The 20793-nt window shown below is 41.8% G+C and overlaps 1 protein-coding gene across 1 annotated transcript in view; it reads right to left on the bottom strand.

The window, feature by feature from the left end:
* Positions 1 to 20793, bottom strand: part of acap3 (ArfGAP with coiled-coil, ankyrin repeat and PH domains 3) — a 142725-nt gene that overhangs the window by 52149 nt on the left and 69783 nt on the right. The window contains exons 5-8 of the mRNA XM_062965804.1: positions 14633 to 14691; positions 9319 to 9502; positions 5197 to 5241; positions 4914 to 5009 (exon numbers count right to left, since the gene is read on the bottom strand). Of these exons, the coding sequence (XP_062821874.1) occupies positions 4914 to 5009; positions 5197 to 5241; positions 9319 to 9502; positions 14633 to 14691 (384 nt within the window). The remainder of the gene's footprint in view (positions 1 to 4913; positions 5010 to 5196; positions 5242 to 9318; positions 9503 to 14632; positions 14692 to 20793) is intronic.

The following is a 20793-nucleotide window of genomic DNA, read 5'->3' as shown; positions in this document are numbered from 1 at the left end:
GTCTGTAGAATTCATTTACAGACCCCGAAGGGGACTCAGAGCGGCTCACACAACACTCTGTTGTGACACAGCCTTTGTGTGACTCTGATGAGGATTCTGGGATGCAGTTTCAAGATGATGGGATTCAGGTTAAGATGAGTTTCAAGATGACTCTGATGGGAATTATGGGATTCAGGTGCAGGGGAGTGGCGGCATATAAGTTTGAAAAATAAATAAATAAATAAATAAATAAATAAAATAAGGATGTCCCTGCTGTGGGAGATGAGGAGCAGGGAGGCTTTCCCATGGGAAGAAATGTTGTTACTGATGATGGTTTTCAGGTGCAAGAAGCAGAAAGGGAGAGTAGCTCCCAGCCTCAGCCTGATAACACTAATGAGCCTTGTGGCCACGAAAGCAAAAGCGATGAGGCGAATTTTGGGGGTTGCGCAGAAGTCTCAGAATAGCAAATAAGAGGGAGGGCAAAGGGCAAAGAAATGCCTTCATGTTATGCTATTGAAACACTCCACTGAGAGGGAAATCTTTGTCAAAGCAATTCCTCGCTTGAATCAAGAACTAAGTCTGCTCTCCTGTATTATCTTATAACCTGAATAATATCCTCGTTTCTGGGACTTTGGCTTCGTTTTAAGGACCTTGCTTCACGCCTAATGTTTCCATGGATTTGTGCTTATAGCCTTGTTTTTGTAACTAGCTTTTGGAACTAAACTTTTGCCTTTTATGAACTATCTTTTCCTTATCTATATATATAATAAAAGTGAATGTTTCTATGTTTGTATGTGGCAGCTTTCTGATTGGCCGCCACTTTCACAGGCCACTGTAACCGCCAGGAATCATTGACATGGACCAAACTTGGCACACATAACCCCTATGACCCATTGTATGTCCTGGTGCCGTTTGGGTGCCAATTGGAGGAGGATGGGCCAAGGATTATGGGATTTGCAGTACGTTCCCTTAATTCATCTCCCAGAGACCATTGAGACACGCACGAATGAGACAACTACACCCATTTTGGCACACAGATGCTATGTGGCCCTTTCTCACCCAGAGTTTTAATTTTAATTTTTAATTTTTAATCTAGTTTTTAAATGTAGTGTTCATGCGGCCCGCTCTTGTTATATTGCTGTTTCGATCTTATGTTGTACTGTTTATTTTATGTAATGTATTATTTAATTGTATTATGTTATGGTTATATTGTATTGTCTTGGGCATGGCCCCATGTAAGCCGCCCCGAGTCCCCATTGGGGAGATGGTGGCAGGGTATAAATAAAGTTTTATTATTATTATTATTATTATTATTATTATTATTATTATTATTATGTGGCCCACTTTACACCCTGCTGTGGTGTGGGGCAGGATGGACCATGGATGATGGGATCTGCAGTACTTTCAAATGTTTTGCCATCCGCTGACCATTGTTACTCTATCCAATGACGCATCATAACCATACTTGCCACATATGCCCCCCATGACCCTCCTGCAGTTTGAGGGTCAACGAACCAAGGATGATGGGATTTACAATACCTTCACTCACTTCCTAAGACCACAGCAACCCACAACAATGACTGATAAAGACCAAACTTGCCACACATACTCCCTTTCACCCACTTTACATCCTGATGTGGTTTGGGGGACAACAGACCGTGGATGATGGGATTTACAATACCTTCACCCAAATTGCCTCCCACTGAAAACCCCATCACCCACAAATCTACACAAATGGGTCCATTCAAAATATCCAAAACAACTCAATGCCGTCTACGAATAACCCGGGCACCGCCGGGTCCCCAAGCTAGTATCCTAATAAACTACAAAAGACTACGATCTGTGTGCAGCCTGGTGTCTTTAGCAAAGTGAAGCTAACCTGAGGTGCGATACATTCAATGCCAATTATACAATTCACAAGGATGGACAATACAGACAGAGTTAAAGGCTGTTTTCCCATCTTATTTTGGGCATCTTGGAGGCTGTTCGTGTGCTGTCGCTCCATTTTCCATGCCAAGGAGCCTTTCCTCCCAGTCAATGTCCTTTAAGGGCGCCTTTATAACCTCCCCAATAAAACCTATTTATTTACTGTTTCTGTTTTCAATCTGCAGGTGCACTGGGGTTGACAGCGGGTGCTCACCCCGACCTGGGCTCAAACTGCCAACCTTTTGACTTGCTATGCTAAGTGCGGCCCCTTATCCCCTTATCCACAAATTTGATATCCATGGTTTCAATGCTCCAAAATATATTCCTCTCATAGAAGTGTTTCTGAGCCTCTCAAGGCCTTCCAGAACAGTTCTATAGTCAAAACAAACTATCCTGTATTGTCTGGATATGCATTTTCTAGTGGGACCATTAGAATGAGTATTTTTTTAAAAATAAATAGCATTGAAAAATGCTTACCCAGGCAATACCAGGCATGCGAATATCATCATAAATTGAACATAAAGACTGTAAATATTTGAAGACAAGAGTTAGATTCACTCAATCATATTTTCACGTCTATCATATTCGTTTTCCTCCCTGGGTCCTCCAAGAGAACCGCTGCAGAAAAATCCTGCCGATCAGAGGATCGACAGTTTGAGCCTGGGTCAGGGTGAGCACCCGCCATTAGCCCCAGCTCCCTACCCATTTAGCAGAAATGCGAGTAGATAAATAGGTACTGCATCGATCAGGAGGACGTCTAAGGACAACAAAGCTCCTCGGCATGGAAGATGGAGCGACAGCATGGCCGGAGTCGAGCACAGCCTCCAAGGTGCCGGAAATAAGATGGGAAATGCCTTTATTTATTTATTTTATTTATTATTTACGGCATTTATATTCCGCCCTTCTCACCCCGAAGGGGACTCAGGGCGGATCACATTACACATATAGGCAAACATTCAATGCCTTTTAACATAGAACAAAGACAAGACAAACATAGGTTCCGAGTGGGCCTCGAACTCATGACCTCCTGGTCAGAGTGATTCATTGCAGTGATTCATTGCAGCTGCTCTCCAGCCTGCGCCACAGCCCGAGCTGTCTGTCCTTGTTGATTGTATAATGGCACTGAATGCTTGTCGGACGTGTGTTCTGTAATCCGTCCTGAGTCCCCTCGGGGAGATAGTACGGGATATAAACAACAACAACAATCGGGATTTCTAAAAACGTTGGCGCTTTTATTGAAAACATGATGGAGCACTGGAAAACTGAATTGTTTGTTGGAAATGAAAGCTATGGACTCGTCAACATCAGAAGAGGAATTTTCCAGGGAGACTCATTGTCCCCTCTGCTTTTCATTATTGCCAACAATCTTACAAAAAACAAATCTCGGCTATCAAACATCTAAGAAATTTAACAAAATTTCACATCTGATGTACATGGATGACCTGAAGCTGTATGGGAAAACAGAAACTGAAATCCAGTCTTTATTCTTATTACCCGCTTCCATCTCCCCGAAGGGACTTGGGGTGGCTTACATGGGGACCAAGCCCATCATAAACAAGCAATATAAAGTATTAGCTGTGCCCGGCCACACGTTGCTGTGTTGTTGTCTGGTGGTGTTGGCGAGAAATGGTTGAGGTAGTGGTGGTATTGAATGTCTGTTGTATGGTTGTCTTTATGTTGAGTATGCATTTGGTTGTTTGTGTCCTGTGAAAGTGGTGAGGCTAGAGGGGGTCTATGTCCCTGTGTAGTATTGTATAGTTTTTATATGTTGTCCATGTGTTGTGAATGCTTGGATTGTGTCCTGCTGCACAGTAGAAAGGGTTGGGCTGGATGGCCCTTAGGGGTCTCTCCAAACTCTTGGATTCTATGCTTCTATCATTATTATTATTATTATTATTATTATTATTATTATTATTACTATTACTATTATTATTATCATCATGTTATTATGTAGAGGCTGAATGGCCATTTGTCAGGAGTGCTTGGATTGTGTCCTGCTGCATAGTAGAAAGGGTTGGGCTGGATGGCCCTTAGGGGTCTCTCCAAACTCTTGGATTCTATGCTTCTATCATTATTATTATTATTATTATTATTATTATTATTATTACTATTACTATTATTATTATCATCATGTTATTATGTAGAGGCTGAATGGCCATCTGTCAGGAGTGTTTGGATTGTGTCCTCCTGCATGGTAGAAGGAAGTTGATGTGGTGATCCTTAGGGGTTGCTCCAAACCTTAGGATTGTATGTTGTTGTTGTTGTTGTTGTTGTTGTTATTATTATTTTTCGTTTCAGGAGCAACCGGAATTGCTTCTGGAGTGAAAGAATTGGCCGTCTGCAAGGACATTGCCCAGGGGACGCCCGGATGTTTTGATGTTTTAACATCCTTGTGGGAGGCTTCTCTCATGTCCCCGCATGGAGCTGGAGCTGAAAGAGGGAGCTCATCCGTGCTCTCCCTGGGTGGGATTCGAACCTGGCAGCTTTCAGGTCAGCAACCCAACCTTCAAGTCACTAGGCTTTTATCCCCTAGGCAACTGGGGGCTCCTATTATTATTATTATTATTATTATTATTATTATTATTAGTTTTGAGAGGCTGGGTGGCCATCTGTTGGGAGTGCTTGGATTGTGTCCTGCATGGCAGAATTGGGTTTGACTGGATGGCCTTTAGGGGTGTCTCCTAACTGATGCTATGATTCAATGTGTATTATTATTGCCTAACTCTGCCTGTCCCCGGGGTGAGTTGGTTGCTAAGAGACCAAGTGGGCGGAGCTTAGCCTTCTAACTGGCAGCAATTGGATAAAAAGAACTATTCCTCTCCCTCTAATTAGGACTTTATTTTTCTTTTATTTTGTTGTATCAACCTAGAGGCGTGGATGATGGGTTGTGTTGTCAAATTTCGAGGTTGGGGGGTCTTTAGTTTTGTTGTTTTGTTGGTCGCCGGGATTCCATCACTCTTTTATATATATATAGATATTATAGTGTCTGGAACATATTAACATCTCACCTCCGAAGCCAATTTCTTCATATACGGGTCCAATTCGTGTAGGAGGCTGTAGCCTTGCTGGAAAAAGGTATATTGGGCATGCATAAAGGACAGCATCTGGAAGACAAAGAGAGAAAGTCTGAATATGCAAGGCTCTAGAGCAGGCATGGGCAAACTTCGGCCCTCCGGGTGTTGTGGGTGTTGAATTCCAAAACACCCAGAGTGCCGAAGTTCGCTCTAAAAGTATCTGAGTAAAGGTAGAAAAGACAGGAGTGAAGGGAAGCTAACAAGACAGCATTCTTACCGCATCCAGAATTTCAAATTTCTTCTTGGCCTGGAGGACGTTGATCTAAAAATACATAAATAAGAAAACAGGGAAATATTGAAAATTAAGGTTTCCTTGTTAACTGATTGAGAGACGCTGCCATCACCACCATTATTATTTATTTTATTTATTTATTTACAGCATTTATATTCCGCCCTTCTCACCCCGAAGGGGACTCAGGGCGGATCACATTACACATATAGGCAAACATTCAATGCCTTTTAACATAGAACAAAGACAAGACAAACATAGACTCCGAGCCGGGCCTCGAACTCATGACCTCCTGGTCAGAGTGATTCATTGCAGCTGGTTGCAGCTGGCTTGCTTTCCAGCCTGCGCCACAGCCCGGGCCTTTAGCTGCAATAAATCACTACTGACAGAGAGGTCATGAGTTCGAATCCAGCCCGGGTCGGACTGAACACCTGACCATTAAATAGCCTAGCTCGTTGTTGACTTAAGCAACCCGAAAGATAGTTGCATCTGTCAAGTAGGAAATGTAGGGGAGGCTAATTTAACTAATTTACGACACCATAAAAACGTCCAGCAGCATGTAGAAGAATGAGGAAGTACTCCATCAAGGATTGGGTGTCACAAGTGGACAGTGAAGCAGCAGCTCCCCCTGTGGCTGGAATCGAGCATACCCTCATGAAGCCAGAAGCTGGAAAATGTTACATTGCCTCTGTGTCTGTCTATATGTTGTATGTCTAATGGTATTGAAAGTTTGCCATGTATATGTGCACTGTAATCTGAGAAGGGCGGAATATAAATACTGTAAATAAATTAACTAAATTTTGGGAAGGGATGAAGCGCTACAGGGTATATTTCCACAACATGCATGGATGTGTACATACTTTCTTGTAAGCATTTTTTTTAATGAATCGCTTCTAGGCCATGCCTTTTGGATAAATGCAATGCCTTCACTTTCTTGGACTGAGGCAGGGTACAAATGCAGTCAGGTGCCTAACACATTCTCACCCCTCTTTGCTTTTCCAAGGACTATAATAATAACAATAACAATAATAATGATGATGATGATGATGATGATAATGCCCTGGCAGAATATGTAAAGCAAAGTGAAGAACCTGCTTTGATTGAAGTCAAAAATCAGAAACTCCTCAAAGCACAGCAGACAAAAAACCAGTACAAGAAAACCGCACTACAAACTAGAGCTGACAGCGGGCACAACAAAACACTGCATGGAAAGTTCCTTGACAAAATTGAAGGAAAAGCTGATAAGGAGAAGACCTGGCTCTGGCTCACGAATGGGACCCTGAAGAAGGAGGCAGAAGGCCTGATCCTTGCAGCCCAGGAGCAAACCATCAGAACAAAGGCAATTCAGGCCAAGATCGAAAAATCAGCTGATGACCCAAAATGCAGGCTGTGCAAGAAAACGGATGAAGCCATTGATCATATCCTCAGCTGCTGTAAGAAAATCGCACAGACAGACTACAAACAGAAGCACAACTATGTGGCCCAAATGATTCATTGGAACTTATGCCTCAAGTACCACCTGCCAGCAGTAAAGAACTGGTGGGATCACAAACCAGCAAAAGTATTGGAAAATGAGCACGCAAAGATACTGTGGGACTTCCGAATCCAGACTGACAAAGTTCTGGAACACAACACACCAGACATCACAGTTGTGGAAAAGAAAAAGGTTTGGATCATTGATGTTGCCATCCCAGGTGACAGTCGCATTGACGAAAAACAACAGGAAAAACTCAGCCGCTATCAGGACCTCAAGATCGAACTTCAAAGACTCTGGCAGAAACCAGTGCAGGTGGTCCCGGTAGTGATGGGCACACTGGGTGCCGTGGTAAAAGATCTCAGCCGGCATTTGGAAACAATAGACATTGACAAAATTACGATCTGCCAACTGCAAAAGGCCACCCTGCTGGGATCTGCACGCATCATCCGAAAATACATCACACAGTCCTAGACACTTGGGAAGTGTTCGACTTGTGATTTTGTGATACGAAATCCAGCATGTCTATCTTGTTTGCTGTGTCATACAACAACAACAACAACAATAATAATAATAATAATAATAATAATAATAAATATATACCTCACAACCTCCCAAAGAAGGCAACTGTGGTGACCTATGCACCGCCATCTCTCTTTCTGCTCCCCACCCCATGGTCCGCTCATTCGCGGTGATTGACAGGACATGACAGTGTAAGCAATCCTGGGATGAGACAGACGGCCCCGGCAGATGGTTCCACTTTAAAAGGGTGGGGAGCAAAGGGGCTAATGGAACAGCCTGGATCAATATTAGCTTGGCATTGGCTTTGCAGAACAGCATGGGATTGCAACAGGAGAACGAATCAGCCTGGGAACGGCTTTGGGAGGAGGAAAGGGTTGGTCAGATCAAACATCCAGGGCAACGTGGATTCATAAACCTCACAACCTCTGAAGATGCCTGCCATAGATGTGGGCGAAACGTCAGGAGAGAATGCTTCTGGAACATGGTCATACAGCCCGAAAGACATACAACAACCCTGTGATCCCGGCCATGAAAGCCTTTGACAACACATTGGATTCAAATTGCAGGAAAAAGAGTCCGAGTAAAGGTGAGGAAGAACTGCCTAACAGTCAGAGCCATTCAACAGCCTGGAAGTCCAACAAATCTTTCTTAAGCAGAGGCTGGATGCCCATCTGTCAGGAGGGCTTTGATTGTGAGGGTTGGATTGGGCGACCCTTGGATCATCCTACACTGCAGAATCGGATCTGTTTGACCCTGCTTGAACTGCCATGGCTCAATGCTAGGGAATAATAATAATAATAATAATAATAATAATAATAATAATAATAATAACAACAACAACCTTACTGGGATCTGCGCACATTATTCGCAGATATATCACACAACCTTAGACACTTGGGAAGTGTCCGACGTGTGATCCAACACAACAGCCAGCAGAGTGTCTGCTGTGGACTCATCTTGTTGTGTTTCTAATAATAATAATAATAATAATAATAATAATAATAATAATAATAATAACAACAACAACAACAACAACAACAACAACAACAACAACATACTTGGGAAGTGTTCGATGTGTGATCCAACACAACAGCCAGCAGAGTGTCTGCTGTGGACTCATCTTGTTGTGTTTCAAATTAAAATAATAATAATAATAACAACAACAACAATAATAATAGACACTTGGGAAGTGTCCGGTGTGTGATCCAACACAACAGCCAGCAGAGTGTCTGCTGTGGACTCATCTTGTTGTGTTTCTAATAATAATAATAATAATAATAACAACAACAACAACAACAACAACAACAACAACAACATACTTGGGAAGTGTTCGATGTGTGATCCAACACAACAGCCAGCAGAGTGTCTGCTGTGGACTCATCTTGTTGTGTTTCAAATAATAATAATAATAATAATAATAATAATAATAATAATAATAATGATAAATGACACAGTCCTAAACTCTTGGGAAGTGTTCGACTTGTGATTTTGTGATACGAAATCCTGCATATAGATCTCGTTTGCTGTATCATACTATGTCTTTGTATCAATAATAATAATAATAATAATAATAATAGCAATAATAATACATCACACAGTCCTAAACTCTTGGGAAGTGTTCGACTTGTGATTTGGTAATACAAAATCCAGCATATAGAACTCATTTCCTGTGTCATACTATGTCTTTGTATCAATAATAATAATAATAATAATAAGGGCAGAATATAAATACTGTAAATAAATAAATTGTCCTGAGCATGTTCAGACTCAGGACTCCATTTTGTATTAGGTGTGATACAAAATAATAATAATAATAATAATAATAATAATAATAATAATAATAATAAAATAATAACAACTTTATTTTTGTATCCCACCTCCATCTCGCCGAAGGGACTCGGGGCAGCTCACATGGGGACAAGCCCAACACAATAAGTTAAAACACAGAACAATCAATTAAAAACATGATAACTACATAAAACAATAAATCACACCAACAGAATTAAAAACAGGGCAATAATAATAACTAAGGCTGTTGTTTTACAAGTTCCGCAGCCTTCTTTGCCTTGCCAAACTATACCTCCCAGGATTTGACAACATTGTCAAGGCCTCACCTGCAAGACGTAGTCGAGGGCCAAGTGCCGGAAGCACTTCCTGGTGATGGTCAGGGTCCCGGTGGCCTCTTCCACCTCGTGGGGCTTGTGCCGCGGCGCCTGGGCATTCTTGACCAAGGCGATCTCCATGTCCTCCCGCACTTTGTCGAACTGCTTCTTGGTCTCCTTGAATTTCCGGACATCACTGCAAGGCAAGAGCGGAAATTGATGTTATCTGTGTGTATTTGGTGCTGGAAATAGCAACCTCCCGAGCCTTTCACTATTTATTTGTTAATGTAGACATTTATTAAACTGTGTATCAATTTGCCAGTTTGACTGTGCCTCTTTGGTATGGAAGGGGTTACAGACATGTCATTGTACTGAGCATGTTCAGACGCAGGACTCCATTGTGTATTCAGTCTGGTTAAAACCTCAGTAGAGGTGGATGCATGTTGCTGTCTGGACTTCATAATAATAATAATAATAAAACTTTATTTATATACTGCCCTATCTCCCGGATGGGACTCAGGGCAGTTTACAGTCATAAAAGCAAACACAAACATTACATAACAACATAATACACATTATTAAACAAAGTAAAATAATACAATTATAACAACAAATCACACTTACATGACCAGATCAAGGGGACGGGAACCATAAAACCAATATACAGTAGAGTCTCACTTATCCAAGCCTCGCTTATCCAAGCTTCTGGATTATCCAAGCCATTTTTGTAATCAATGTTTTCAATATATCGTGATATTTTGGTGCTAAAGTTGTAAATACAGTAATTACAACATAACATTACTGTATATTGAACTACTTTTTTATGTCAAATTTGTTGTATAACATGATGTTTTGGTGCTTAATTTGTAAAATCATAACCTAATTTGATGTTTAATAGGCTTTTCTTTAATCCCTCCTTATTATCCAAGATATTCGCTTATCCAAGCTTCTGCCGGCCCGTTTAGCTTGGATAAGTGAGACTCTACTGTATTAAAATGTATCATTTTAGGCTAGAGAAATCTTGTGCAATATATTCAGGACCAGAAATCGGTGGTAGTCCAATGTAATTACTCAAAAACCTGCCGACACCACCAGGTCTTCAGTAGAGAATTATGACGTATGGACTTCATTGAGTACTATTATACTTAAAGACTATGGACTATGGATTAAGAATGATACTCTGTGTACTCAACACACAGAGAACTACATCATCATCATCATCATCATCATCATCATTATTTCTATCCTGCTTTTCTCCTGTGTGTGGGATTCAAAGCAGCATACAACGCATAAAATTCATACAAATACATCCGACAGCAATGCATAATCAGATTAAATACATCCTATTTATAGTAAAGGTAAATGTTTCCCCTAACGTTAAGTCCAGTCGTGTCTGTATATTTATTATTTATTTATTTATTTATTTATATTTATTATTATTATTACAAATTATTATTACAAATTAAGCACCAAAGGTAAAGATAAAGGTTTCCCCTGACGTTAAGTCCATTCGTGTCCGACTCTGGGGGTTGGTGCTCATCTCCATTTCTAGGCCGAAGAGCCGGCGTTGTCCTTAGACGTCTCCAAGGTCATGTGGCCGACATGACTGCATGGAGCGCTGTTACCTTCCCGCTGGAGCGGTACCTATTGATCTACTCACATTGGCATGTTTTCGAACTGCTAGGTTGGCAGAAGCTGGAGCTAACAGCGGGCGCTCACTCCGCTCCTGGGATTTGAACCTGGGACCTTTTGGTCTGCAAGTTCAGCAGCTCAGCACTTTTACGCACTTTGCCACCGGGGCTCCTTTCTATACGTGCATTTAAATAAGAAATGTGTCTGTATGGTGAATTAGATGTTTGTGAGTAAACAAAATATGTTATTTTTCAAAGAAGACTGGGTTTTTTTTATCTCTGAGTGCATATTTTAATTTAAGAGGGTCCAAGAGAGTGTATATCTTTTGGGCAACTACAATTTCAGCTTCAAAGACACAACCATCCCCTGCTAACCAAATCTATTTTTGTAGTGACATTTCTTTGTCCTTGGCAGTTCAAAGACATGGTTCTTCAGTCTAACAGCTGAGATACCTGTGTGCCATTACATGAAAGCCTATGAATATCACTTGTTTAAAGGGTTGACTTCTAACAAGGTCATGCTTTTCTTGACTAGTGGTTTTCAAAAAGTGGTCTCCACATGTTTATGGAGATTCACATTTGTCACATCATTTTTTCCTATTCAACAAGGATATGATTGCAATTTATTTCCAAAGACATATGCCCCAGTTTAGCACCTAAACCCTTCTCCCAAACACAATCTGAAAAAGGATCTTGCAGGTGAGAACGGTGGGTAAACCCCATGCTTCCTTATTCTTGTCTGCAAGCAGAATTACGGTACAAGCATCCAGGTCTCCAAGAAGCGTTGCTTTCATCTCTTTCTTTTCCTCTTTCCCTTCCTTTTCTCCTTTTTTTTTCTTTCCTTTCTCTCTTCTCCAGCTCTGCGAGGGCCTATCTCACAATATCTTCAGGGCAACATGACTCTTTGTTCCATCAATGTTTAACTTTGACACAAATGAGCAGCCACTGCCAGAAGAGACAGAGAGTTTCATCTATGCTGACGATTGTGCCATCACCGCTCAAGCAGAGAACTTTGAAATGGTTGAACAGAAGCTCTCTGAAGCTTTAGGTGATCTTACTGCCGATTACAGGGAAAACTGATTCCTAATCTATCCAAAACACAGACACAGAGTTTCATCTATGCTGACGATCGTGCCATCACCGCTTAAGCAGGAAGCTTTGAAATGGTTGTACAGAAGCTCTCCGAAGCTTTAGCTGCTCTTACTGCCTATTACAGAGAAAACTAACTGATTCCGAATCCATCCAAAACACAGACGCAGAGTTTCGTCTATGCTGACGATTGTACAATCACTGCTCAAGCAGGAAGCTTTGAAATGGTTGAACAGAAGCTCTCTGAAGCTTTAGGTGGTCTTACTGCCGATTACAGGGAAAACTAATTCCTAATCCATCCAAAACACAGACACAGAGTTTCATCTATGCTGACGATCGCGCCATCACCGCTCAAGCAGGGAGCTTTGAAATAATTGAACAAAAGCACTCTGAAGCTTTAAGTGCTCTTACTGCCTATTACAGAGAAAACAGCTGATTCTCAATCCATGAGACGTGTTTTAGGAACACCTCAGCAAGCAAGAGTCCAAAGGTGGCAGGCTAAAACTTGGAACCTCAATCCATGGCTGATACTGGGTCAGATGCTCCCTCCTAGGCACACAGAAGAATAGCACTGAAAAGACTGCGCTCTGAGCCAAATAAGAAACGAGGCCACAAAGTGGAGTCCACGATATGCGAATGTGGACCACTGACTACAATGTGACACACGCACAATGGAGGACCTTCTCACAACAACACCAGAGGCACTCCAAGCGGTCAAAGGAAATTTAGCATAATGCCAAGTTTTTACCTTTGTTTGTGATTTTTATACATTATATTCCGAATTCGTTTCTGAGACAATAAATAAATATTATTTTATTTTTGTAAGTTTCAAATGCCTAAGGGTAAGCCTCCCTCCAGATGCTCTCGTAACTTTCTAGGACAAAACCAATCCCATTTATCATTTCAACTCTAGGAAAGGCAACCGAGACTCCCGCCTCCTTCCGCAGACAGAAAATTACAAATGCAGCTCAGGGGGGATTATATCTGTCTGGAAATCATTTCTGTCCCCACTTCGAATGAGTGATGCCGTGATTCCTCTTTTCCTCAAAAGAGCTCAAGGCATCATTTATGGCATCCTGGCTGCACTTTCACCCTTCAATAACCCTGCGGACGAGGAAGATTTTGAGTTACTTTGGGATTTCATCAAGGCTCTACACAACGTGGTTGGTTTGTTGGTAAATACACCAAATCCCAGACAGCACAGTCAATGGTGAGGGATGATGGGAGTTTCAGTTCAACAATGATTGGTGAGAAACAAGGGTCCTGAGTCCATAAGAATACCATTTTCAAGTTCTGTACATAGTCTTGCTTATTCAACATAAACGGGCTGGCAGAACGTTGGATAAGCGAATATGTTGGATAATGAGCAGAAATTAAGAAAATGCCTATTAAACATCAAAATAGGTTATGATTTTACAAATTAAGCACCAAGACATCATGTTAGACAACAAATTGGACAGAAAAAGTAGTTCATTACACATTAATGCTATGTAGTTATTACTGTGTTTACGAATTTTGCACCAAAATATCACAATGCATTGAAAACATTGACTACAAAAATGCGTTGGATAATCCAGAATGTTGGATAAGTGAGTGTTGGATAAGTGAGACTCTACTGTACTACAAATTTGGCAGAAAAAGTAGTTCAATACGCAGTAATGTTATGTAGTAATTACTGTATTTACGAATTTAGCACCAAAATATCACGATATATTGAAAACATTGACTACAAAAATGCATTGGATAATCCAGAACGTTGGATAAGCGAGCGTTGGATAAGTGAGACTCTACTGTATGAGTTTTTGTGAGTTTTCCGGGATGTATGGCCATGTTCCAGAAGCATTCTCTCCTGATGTTTCGCCCACATCTATGGCAGGCATCGTCTGTTGGAAACTAAACAAGTGGGGTTTATATATCTGTGGAGAAAGAAACCTTCTCTGTTTGAGGAACATGTGAATGTTGCAATTGGCCACCTTGATTAGCATTGAATAACCTTGCAGCTTCAAAGCCTGACTGCTTCTTGCCTGGGGGAATCCTTTGTTGGGAGGTCCTCTATTACCTGGCCCTCTCAACGAAGTAAATAAAGAACAACACTTAGAAAACAGGGGCATTCCAGACAGGAAACAATCAGAGCCAGCGAACACCTCCCAACAAAGAATTCCCCCTGGCAGGAAACAGCCAGTCTTTGAACTGGCAAGGCTTTTCAATGCTAATCAAGGTGGCCAATTTCAACATTCACACTTGCCTCAAACAGACAAGAGTTCTTTCTCCCACCCTGGACATTATTCCACAGATATATAAACCCCACTTGCCTCATTTCCAACAGACCTCTATGCAGAGACCCTCACTGATTGACTTTGCAACTGCAAGGCTATTCAATGCTAATCAATTTATCCAATGGCAACATTTACACTTGCCTCAAACAGACAAGAGTTCTTTCTCCCACTTTGGACATTATTCCACAGATACATAAACCCCACTTGCCGCATTTCCAACAGACCTCACAACCTCTGAGGATGCCTGCCATAGATGTGGGTGAAACATCAGGAGAGAATGCTTCTGGAACATGGCCCGGAAAACTCACAGCAAATGCCCAAAATACTCACTCTTTCACGAAATTGTGCAGTTGCTGCCGAACGGACCTCTGCGCTTGGTCAAAAAGGATCTGAGAAAGAAAGAGAGAAGGAGAGAAAACGTGAAGATGAGAACATACCACCAAAACTCTCTTAATACTTGAGCAAAAGTTTGTTGTAGTCATTTAACTATTAAATATAGATTGATTCATGTCTGGAATTCCTGTTTTACTGTCCTGATTTTAGAGTTTTCTAATACTGGTAGCCAGATTTTGTTCATTTTCAGGGTTTCCTGAAAATGTCCACAGGAAACAATCAGGGCCAGCTAACACCTCCAAACAAAGGATTCCCCCAGGAAGGAAGCAGCTGGAATTCTTGTTTACTGAGTGTTGTTCTTTATTTACTGTCCTGATTTTTTTTAAAATACTGGTAGCCAGATGTTGTTCATTTTCAGGGTTTCCTCCTTTGTGTTGAAATTTTCCGCAGGAAACAATCAGGGCCAGCTAACACCTCCCAACAAAGGATTCCCCCAGGAAGGAAGCAGCTGGAATTCTTGTGTTGTTGAAGGCTTTCATGGCCGGGATCACAGGGTTGTTCTATGTCTTTCGGGCTTCAGGGTTTCCTCCTTTGTGTTGAAATTGTCCGCAGGAAACCATCAGGGCCAGCTAACACCTCCCAACAAAGGATTCCCCCAGGAAGGAAGCAGCTGGAATTCTTGTGTTGTTGAAGGCTTTCATGGCCGGGATCACAGGGTTGTTCTATGTCTTTCGGGCTTTGTGTTGAAATTGTCCGCAGGAAACCATCAGGGCCAGCTAACACCTCCCAACAAAGGATTCCCCCAGGAAGGAAGCAGCTGGAATTCTTGTGTTGTTGAAGGCTTTCATGGCCGGGATCACAGGGTTGTTCTATGTCTTTCGGGCTTTGTGTTGAAATTGTCCGCAGGAAACCATCAGGGCCAGCTAACACCTCCCAACAAAGGATTCCCCCAGGAAGGAAGCAGCTGGAATTCTTGTGTTGTTGAAGGCTTTCATGGCCGGGATCACAGGGTTGTTCTATGTCTTTCGGGCTTTGTGTTGAAATTGTCCGCAGGAAACAATCAGGGCCAGCTAACACCTCCCAACCAAGGATTCCCCCGGGCAGGAAGCATCCAGGCTTTGAAGCTGCAAGGCTACTCAATGCTAATCAAGGTAGCCAATGGCAACATTCACACTTGCCTCCAACTGACAAAAGTTCTTTCTTTCCACTGATATATATAAACTCCACTTGCCTAGTTTCCTACAGACCTCACAACCTCGGAGGATGCCTGCCATAGATGTGGGCGAAACGTCAGGAGAGAATGCTTCTGGAACAGCCCAGAAAACTCCCAGCAACCCAGGTCTTTTATAACTGAATGTTTCACTTTGGCCAGAAGAGGGCAGCATTACCTTACATGCCAATACTTGACAACACCATAAAATAAATATTCCCTCCCAGAGTCTTTATAGTTCTTTTTCAGTATTCGAACTTAAACTATCAATATGATGATGATTAATAATGATGATGGTAATGATTGATGTAAATGCTTTTGACCATTTGATGTCCAAATGAGATCTAAAAAGGGAAAGGGAAAGATTTTCTCTTGACAGACTCTGGGGTTTGGTGCTCATCTCCATTTCTAAGCCGAAGAGCCGGCGTTGTCCATAGACACCTCCAAGAACATGTGGCCATTGGCATGACTGCATGGAGCACCGTTACCTTCCCGCCAGAGATCTACTCACATTGGCATGTTTTCAAACTGCTAGGTTGGCAGAAGCTGGGGCTAACAGCAGGAGCTCACCCTGCTCCCCGGATTCGAACAGCCGATCTTTTGGATAGCCAGTTCAGCAGCTCAGCGGTTTAACCCGCTGCGCCACTGGGGGCTCCTTGGAAAGATCTACTACTTTCCAATGTGCAATTATTATTATTATTATTATTATTATTATTATTATTATTATTATTATTATTATTATTATTATTATTATTATGTATGACACAGCAAACAAGATAGATATGCTGGATTTCGTTTCACAAAACCACAAGTCGAACACTTCCCAAGTGTCTAGGACTGTGTGATGTATTTTCGGATGATGCGCGCAGATCCCAGCAGGGTGGCCTTTTGCAGTTGGCAGATCGTAATTTTGTCAATGTCTATTGTTTCCAAATGCCGCCTGAGATCTTTTGGCACGGCACCCAGTGTGCCCATCACCACCGGGACCACCTGCACTGGTTTCTGCCAGAGTCTTTGAAGTTCAATCTTGAGGTCCTGAGAGCGGCTGAGTTTTTCCTGTTGTTTTTCGTCAATGCGACTGTCACCTGGGATGGCAACATCAATGATCCAAACCTTTTTCTTTTCCACAACTGTGATGTCTGGTGTGTTGTGTTCCAGAACTTTGTCAGTCTGGATTCGGAAGTCCCACAGTGTCTTTGCGTGCTCATTTTCCAATACTTTTGCAGGTTTGTGATCCCACCAGTTCTTTGCTGCTGGGAGGTGGTACTTGAGGCATAAGTTCCAATGAATCATGTGGGCCACATAGTTGTGCCTCTGTTTGTAGTCTGTCTGTGCAATTTTCTTACAGCAGCTGAGGATATGATCAATGGTTTCATCGGTTTCCTTGCACAGTCTGCACTTTGGGTCATCAGCTGATTTTTCGATCTTGGCCTGAATTGCCTTTGTTCTGATGTCTTGCTCCTGGGCTGCAAAGATCAGGCCTTCTGTCTCCTTCTTCAGGGTCCCATTCGTGAGCCAGAGCCAGCTCTTCTATTATTATTATTATTATTATTATTATTATTATTATTATTATTATTATTATTATTATTAATTGCCTTTGTCCTGATGTCTTGCTCCTGGGCTGCAAGGATCAGGCCTTCTGTCTCCTTCTTCAGGGTCCCATTCGTGAGCCAGAGCCAGGTCTTCTCCTTATCAGCTTTTCCTTCAATTTTGTCAAGGAACTTTCCATGCAATGTTTTGTGGTGCCAACTGTCAGCTCTAGTTTGTAGTGCGGTTTTCTTGTACTGGTTTTTTGTCTGCTGTGCTTTGAGGAGTTTCTGATTTTTGACTTCAATCAAAGCGGGTTCTTCACTTTGCTTTACATATTCTGCCAGGGCATGTTGTTGTTGTTGTTGTTGTTGTTGTTGTTGTTGTTGTTCTTCTTCTTCTTCTTCTTCTTCTTCTTCTTCTTCCTATTATTATTATTATTATTATTATTATTATTATTATTATTATCATCCAGCTTTTAGGTTGGGGTCTACTTTTCCAACAGGTCCAAATCCTACCTTATGCATGGCCAATGTTTTAGCTACGTGAGCAATAGTCCCTGCCAACGTAAGAAGGAATGGATCCGAATCCAATTGCAGTTATTTTGTATTTTGCTTTTGAGAGTCTAGTTCCTTTTCTGTTTCCAGTGGCAAGGGATCTTTGCCAAAGGAAGAATGCATGCTACCACTTAGGGCTGGGAGTGCATTTTTGGAATGCTTTCCCCCATTTCTGTGTCATTCCAGAGAAAGAGAGAGAGAGAGAAAGGGAGGGAGGGGAAAAGAGAGAGAAGGAAGAGAGGAAGAGAAAGAAAGAAAGGAAGAAAGAAAGGAAATAAGTAGCCCAATTTCTTAAGGTTAGCGTTGCATCTCGTGCTGCCAGAGCACAGTCTGTTCAGTGCCTTCCAAGTTGCCCAGGAGGAAGTCTCTCAGTGATTGATGTTCCGGGTTTTAGCCTGCCACTTTTGGACTCTCGCTTGCTGAGGTGTTCCTGAAAGTATCTCTGTGGATCTTAGGAAGCTGTTTCTTGATTTAAAGCATTGGCGTGCTGGCTGATATCCACACAAAGGATGAGCTGGAGATGTCGCTTCCTTGGTCCTTTCTTTATTGGCTGCTACTTCCCGATGGATGTCAGGTGGTGCAATACCAGCTAAACATTATATTTTTTTCCAGTGGTGTTGGGCGTAGATATCCTGTTGTAAAGGTGCAACCACCAAAGACGCAGGGAGATGTTTACTTTTACTTTAAAGAGTAGCGTAACTTGGTTTAGAATATATGCGACAGAGGCTTAGATGTTGGAAGAACAATAACAGGTTTACTCAGGCACAGAGCTTAGTGGTTACAATCTTGTTTCTCACTTAGAGGTATTCTTATTAACAGTTACAATACTAGAATGAGATGAATCAAACTCTCTAAAGTATCACTTCTTTTACTTAAAGTAGTTAAGTATTCCTCTGCTCCTTTCTAACTGTTACTGAGTCCAGCTGGGATTGGTTCCCAAAGTCTGAAACTTGGACTATCCAGTGACTTCAAATCACAGTCACCCCTGTGATATACTATCACAGATTCTCTGTGCCTTACCAGGACACAGATTACATTAAATAAGTCACCAAACTTATTTAAAACCGACTCAAAATGAACAATTGAGTCTCCTTGATCCCATCAACTTAGAATTAATCTTCCCTGTGCCTCATCAGAGCACAGACTTTCTTTTTTAAACTCTGCACTTCTTCCACTAAACAGCAGTTGGCTCTGCCTACTTCTCCATGACAACCAGCCTCTGAGTGCTGAGATGCAATAACTGTAATACTTACCCTTTTAAAACATAAACACACAATTAAACATAACATCTGTAAACCAAAATTCGTACTTCATTACACCTGTGATAATGCGACATGTCTCATTAAGAGCCACATCCACTATTTTAACGTGGTGAGATGTGTTCCACACTGGACATGCGTATTCAGCAGCAGAGTAGCCAAGCGCAAGGGAAGATGTCTTCTGTATCTGTATCACATTGTGATCCCCAGGTTGTGCCAGTCATCTTTTGTATGATATTATTTCTAGCACCCATTTTTTGCTTGATATTCAAGCAGTGCTTCTTACAAATCCAGAGTGTCTCTGAAGTATTTTGTTGTGCTGCAATGCTCCAGTGAGATTCCTTCCCAGGTCATCCACAGAGCTCGAGATGCTTGTCTGTTCTTAAAATGAAAAGAACACGTCTGTGTTTTAGATGGATTATGAATCAGTTAGTTTTCCCTGTAATAGGCAGTAAGAGCACCTAAAGCTTCGGAGAGCTTCTGTTCAACCATTGCAAAGCTTTCTGCTTGAGCGGTGATGGCACGATCATCAGCATAGATGAAACTCTCTGTCGCATCTAGCAGTGGCTGGTCATTTGTGTAAATATTGAACATTGATAGAGAAAACACTTTTTTTAATGTGGTAGCACCGTTAATGCTCCAGTGGGATTCCTTCCCAGGTGATCCTCAGGGCTCGAGATGCTTTTCTGTTCTTGAGATGAAAAGGACACATCTGTGTTTTAGATGGATTAGGAATCAGTTGAAATTGTAAATGTTTTGTATGTGTATGATATGTATTTTTTCGTGTTTTAAAAATTAAAAATTCATTAAAAAACACGCTTGTCTGAAAAAAAAGCAATCAGCTGTGTTTCCCTGTAATAGACAGTAAGACCACCTAAAGCTTCAGAGAGCTTCTGTTCAACCATTTCAAAGGTCCCTGCTTGAGCGGTGATGGCACGATCGTCAGCATAGATGAAACTCTGCGTCTGTGTTTTGGATGGATTAGGAACCAGCTGGGTTTCGCTGTAAGAGGCAATAAGACCACCTAAAGCTTCAGAGAGCTTCTGTCCAACCATTTCAAAGCTCTCTGCTTGAGCGGTGATGGCATGATCGTCAGCATAGATGAAATTTTCTATCCTTTCTGGCAGTGGCTGGCCATTGGTGTAAATGTTAAACATTGATGGAGCAAGCACTCTCCCCTATTCTTCTATTTTTGCCAGTTTGGAGAGGCGCAAAAAAACCCTATCTACTTTAATGTCTCCGAGTCTAGATGCACCCAGAGCTCCTGAAAAATATTCCACGTGCATTGATCTGTAAATAGAAATGCGATTCTTTCCCCCTACACATATTTTTGCAGTCAGAGTGAATGTCTGTGTGGGAGGTGAGTGCCCCTTGCGAGGATGAACATATTGCTGATGGAGACGGAGAAAAGGAGAGACTGAAAGATGGAAAGAGAAAGGATGCATCACCGAAAGAAGACACGAATACGGCATGGATGAACTCTTCCAATTCGCTTGCATTCGCCCAGTAGGAAGAAGATGCTGGAGCGCCTGCATAATGGTTTGACTCGCTGCACCGTTTCTTAAAGCCTGATTTCTAACTTCTCCGTCACTTTCTTGGCTTCCG

The sequence above is a fragment of the Anolis carolinensis genome, unplaced genomic scaffold, assembly GCF_035594765.1.
Source record: "Anolis carolinensis isolate JA03-04 unplaced genomic scaffold, rAnoCar3.1.pri scaffold_15, whole genome shotgun sequence".
NCBI lineage: Eukaryota > Metazoa > Chordata > Lepidosauria > Squamata > Dactyloidae > Anolis > Anolis carolinensis.
Note: the sequence above shows the minus strand (reverse complement) of the source record. Positions and strands in the feature narration are given on the sequence as shown.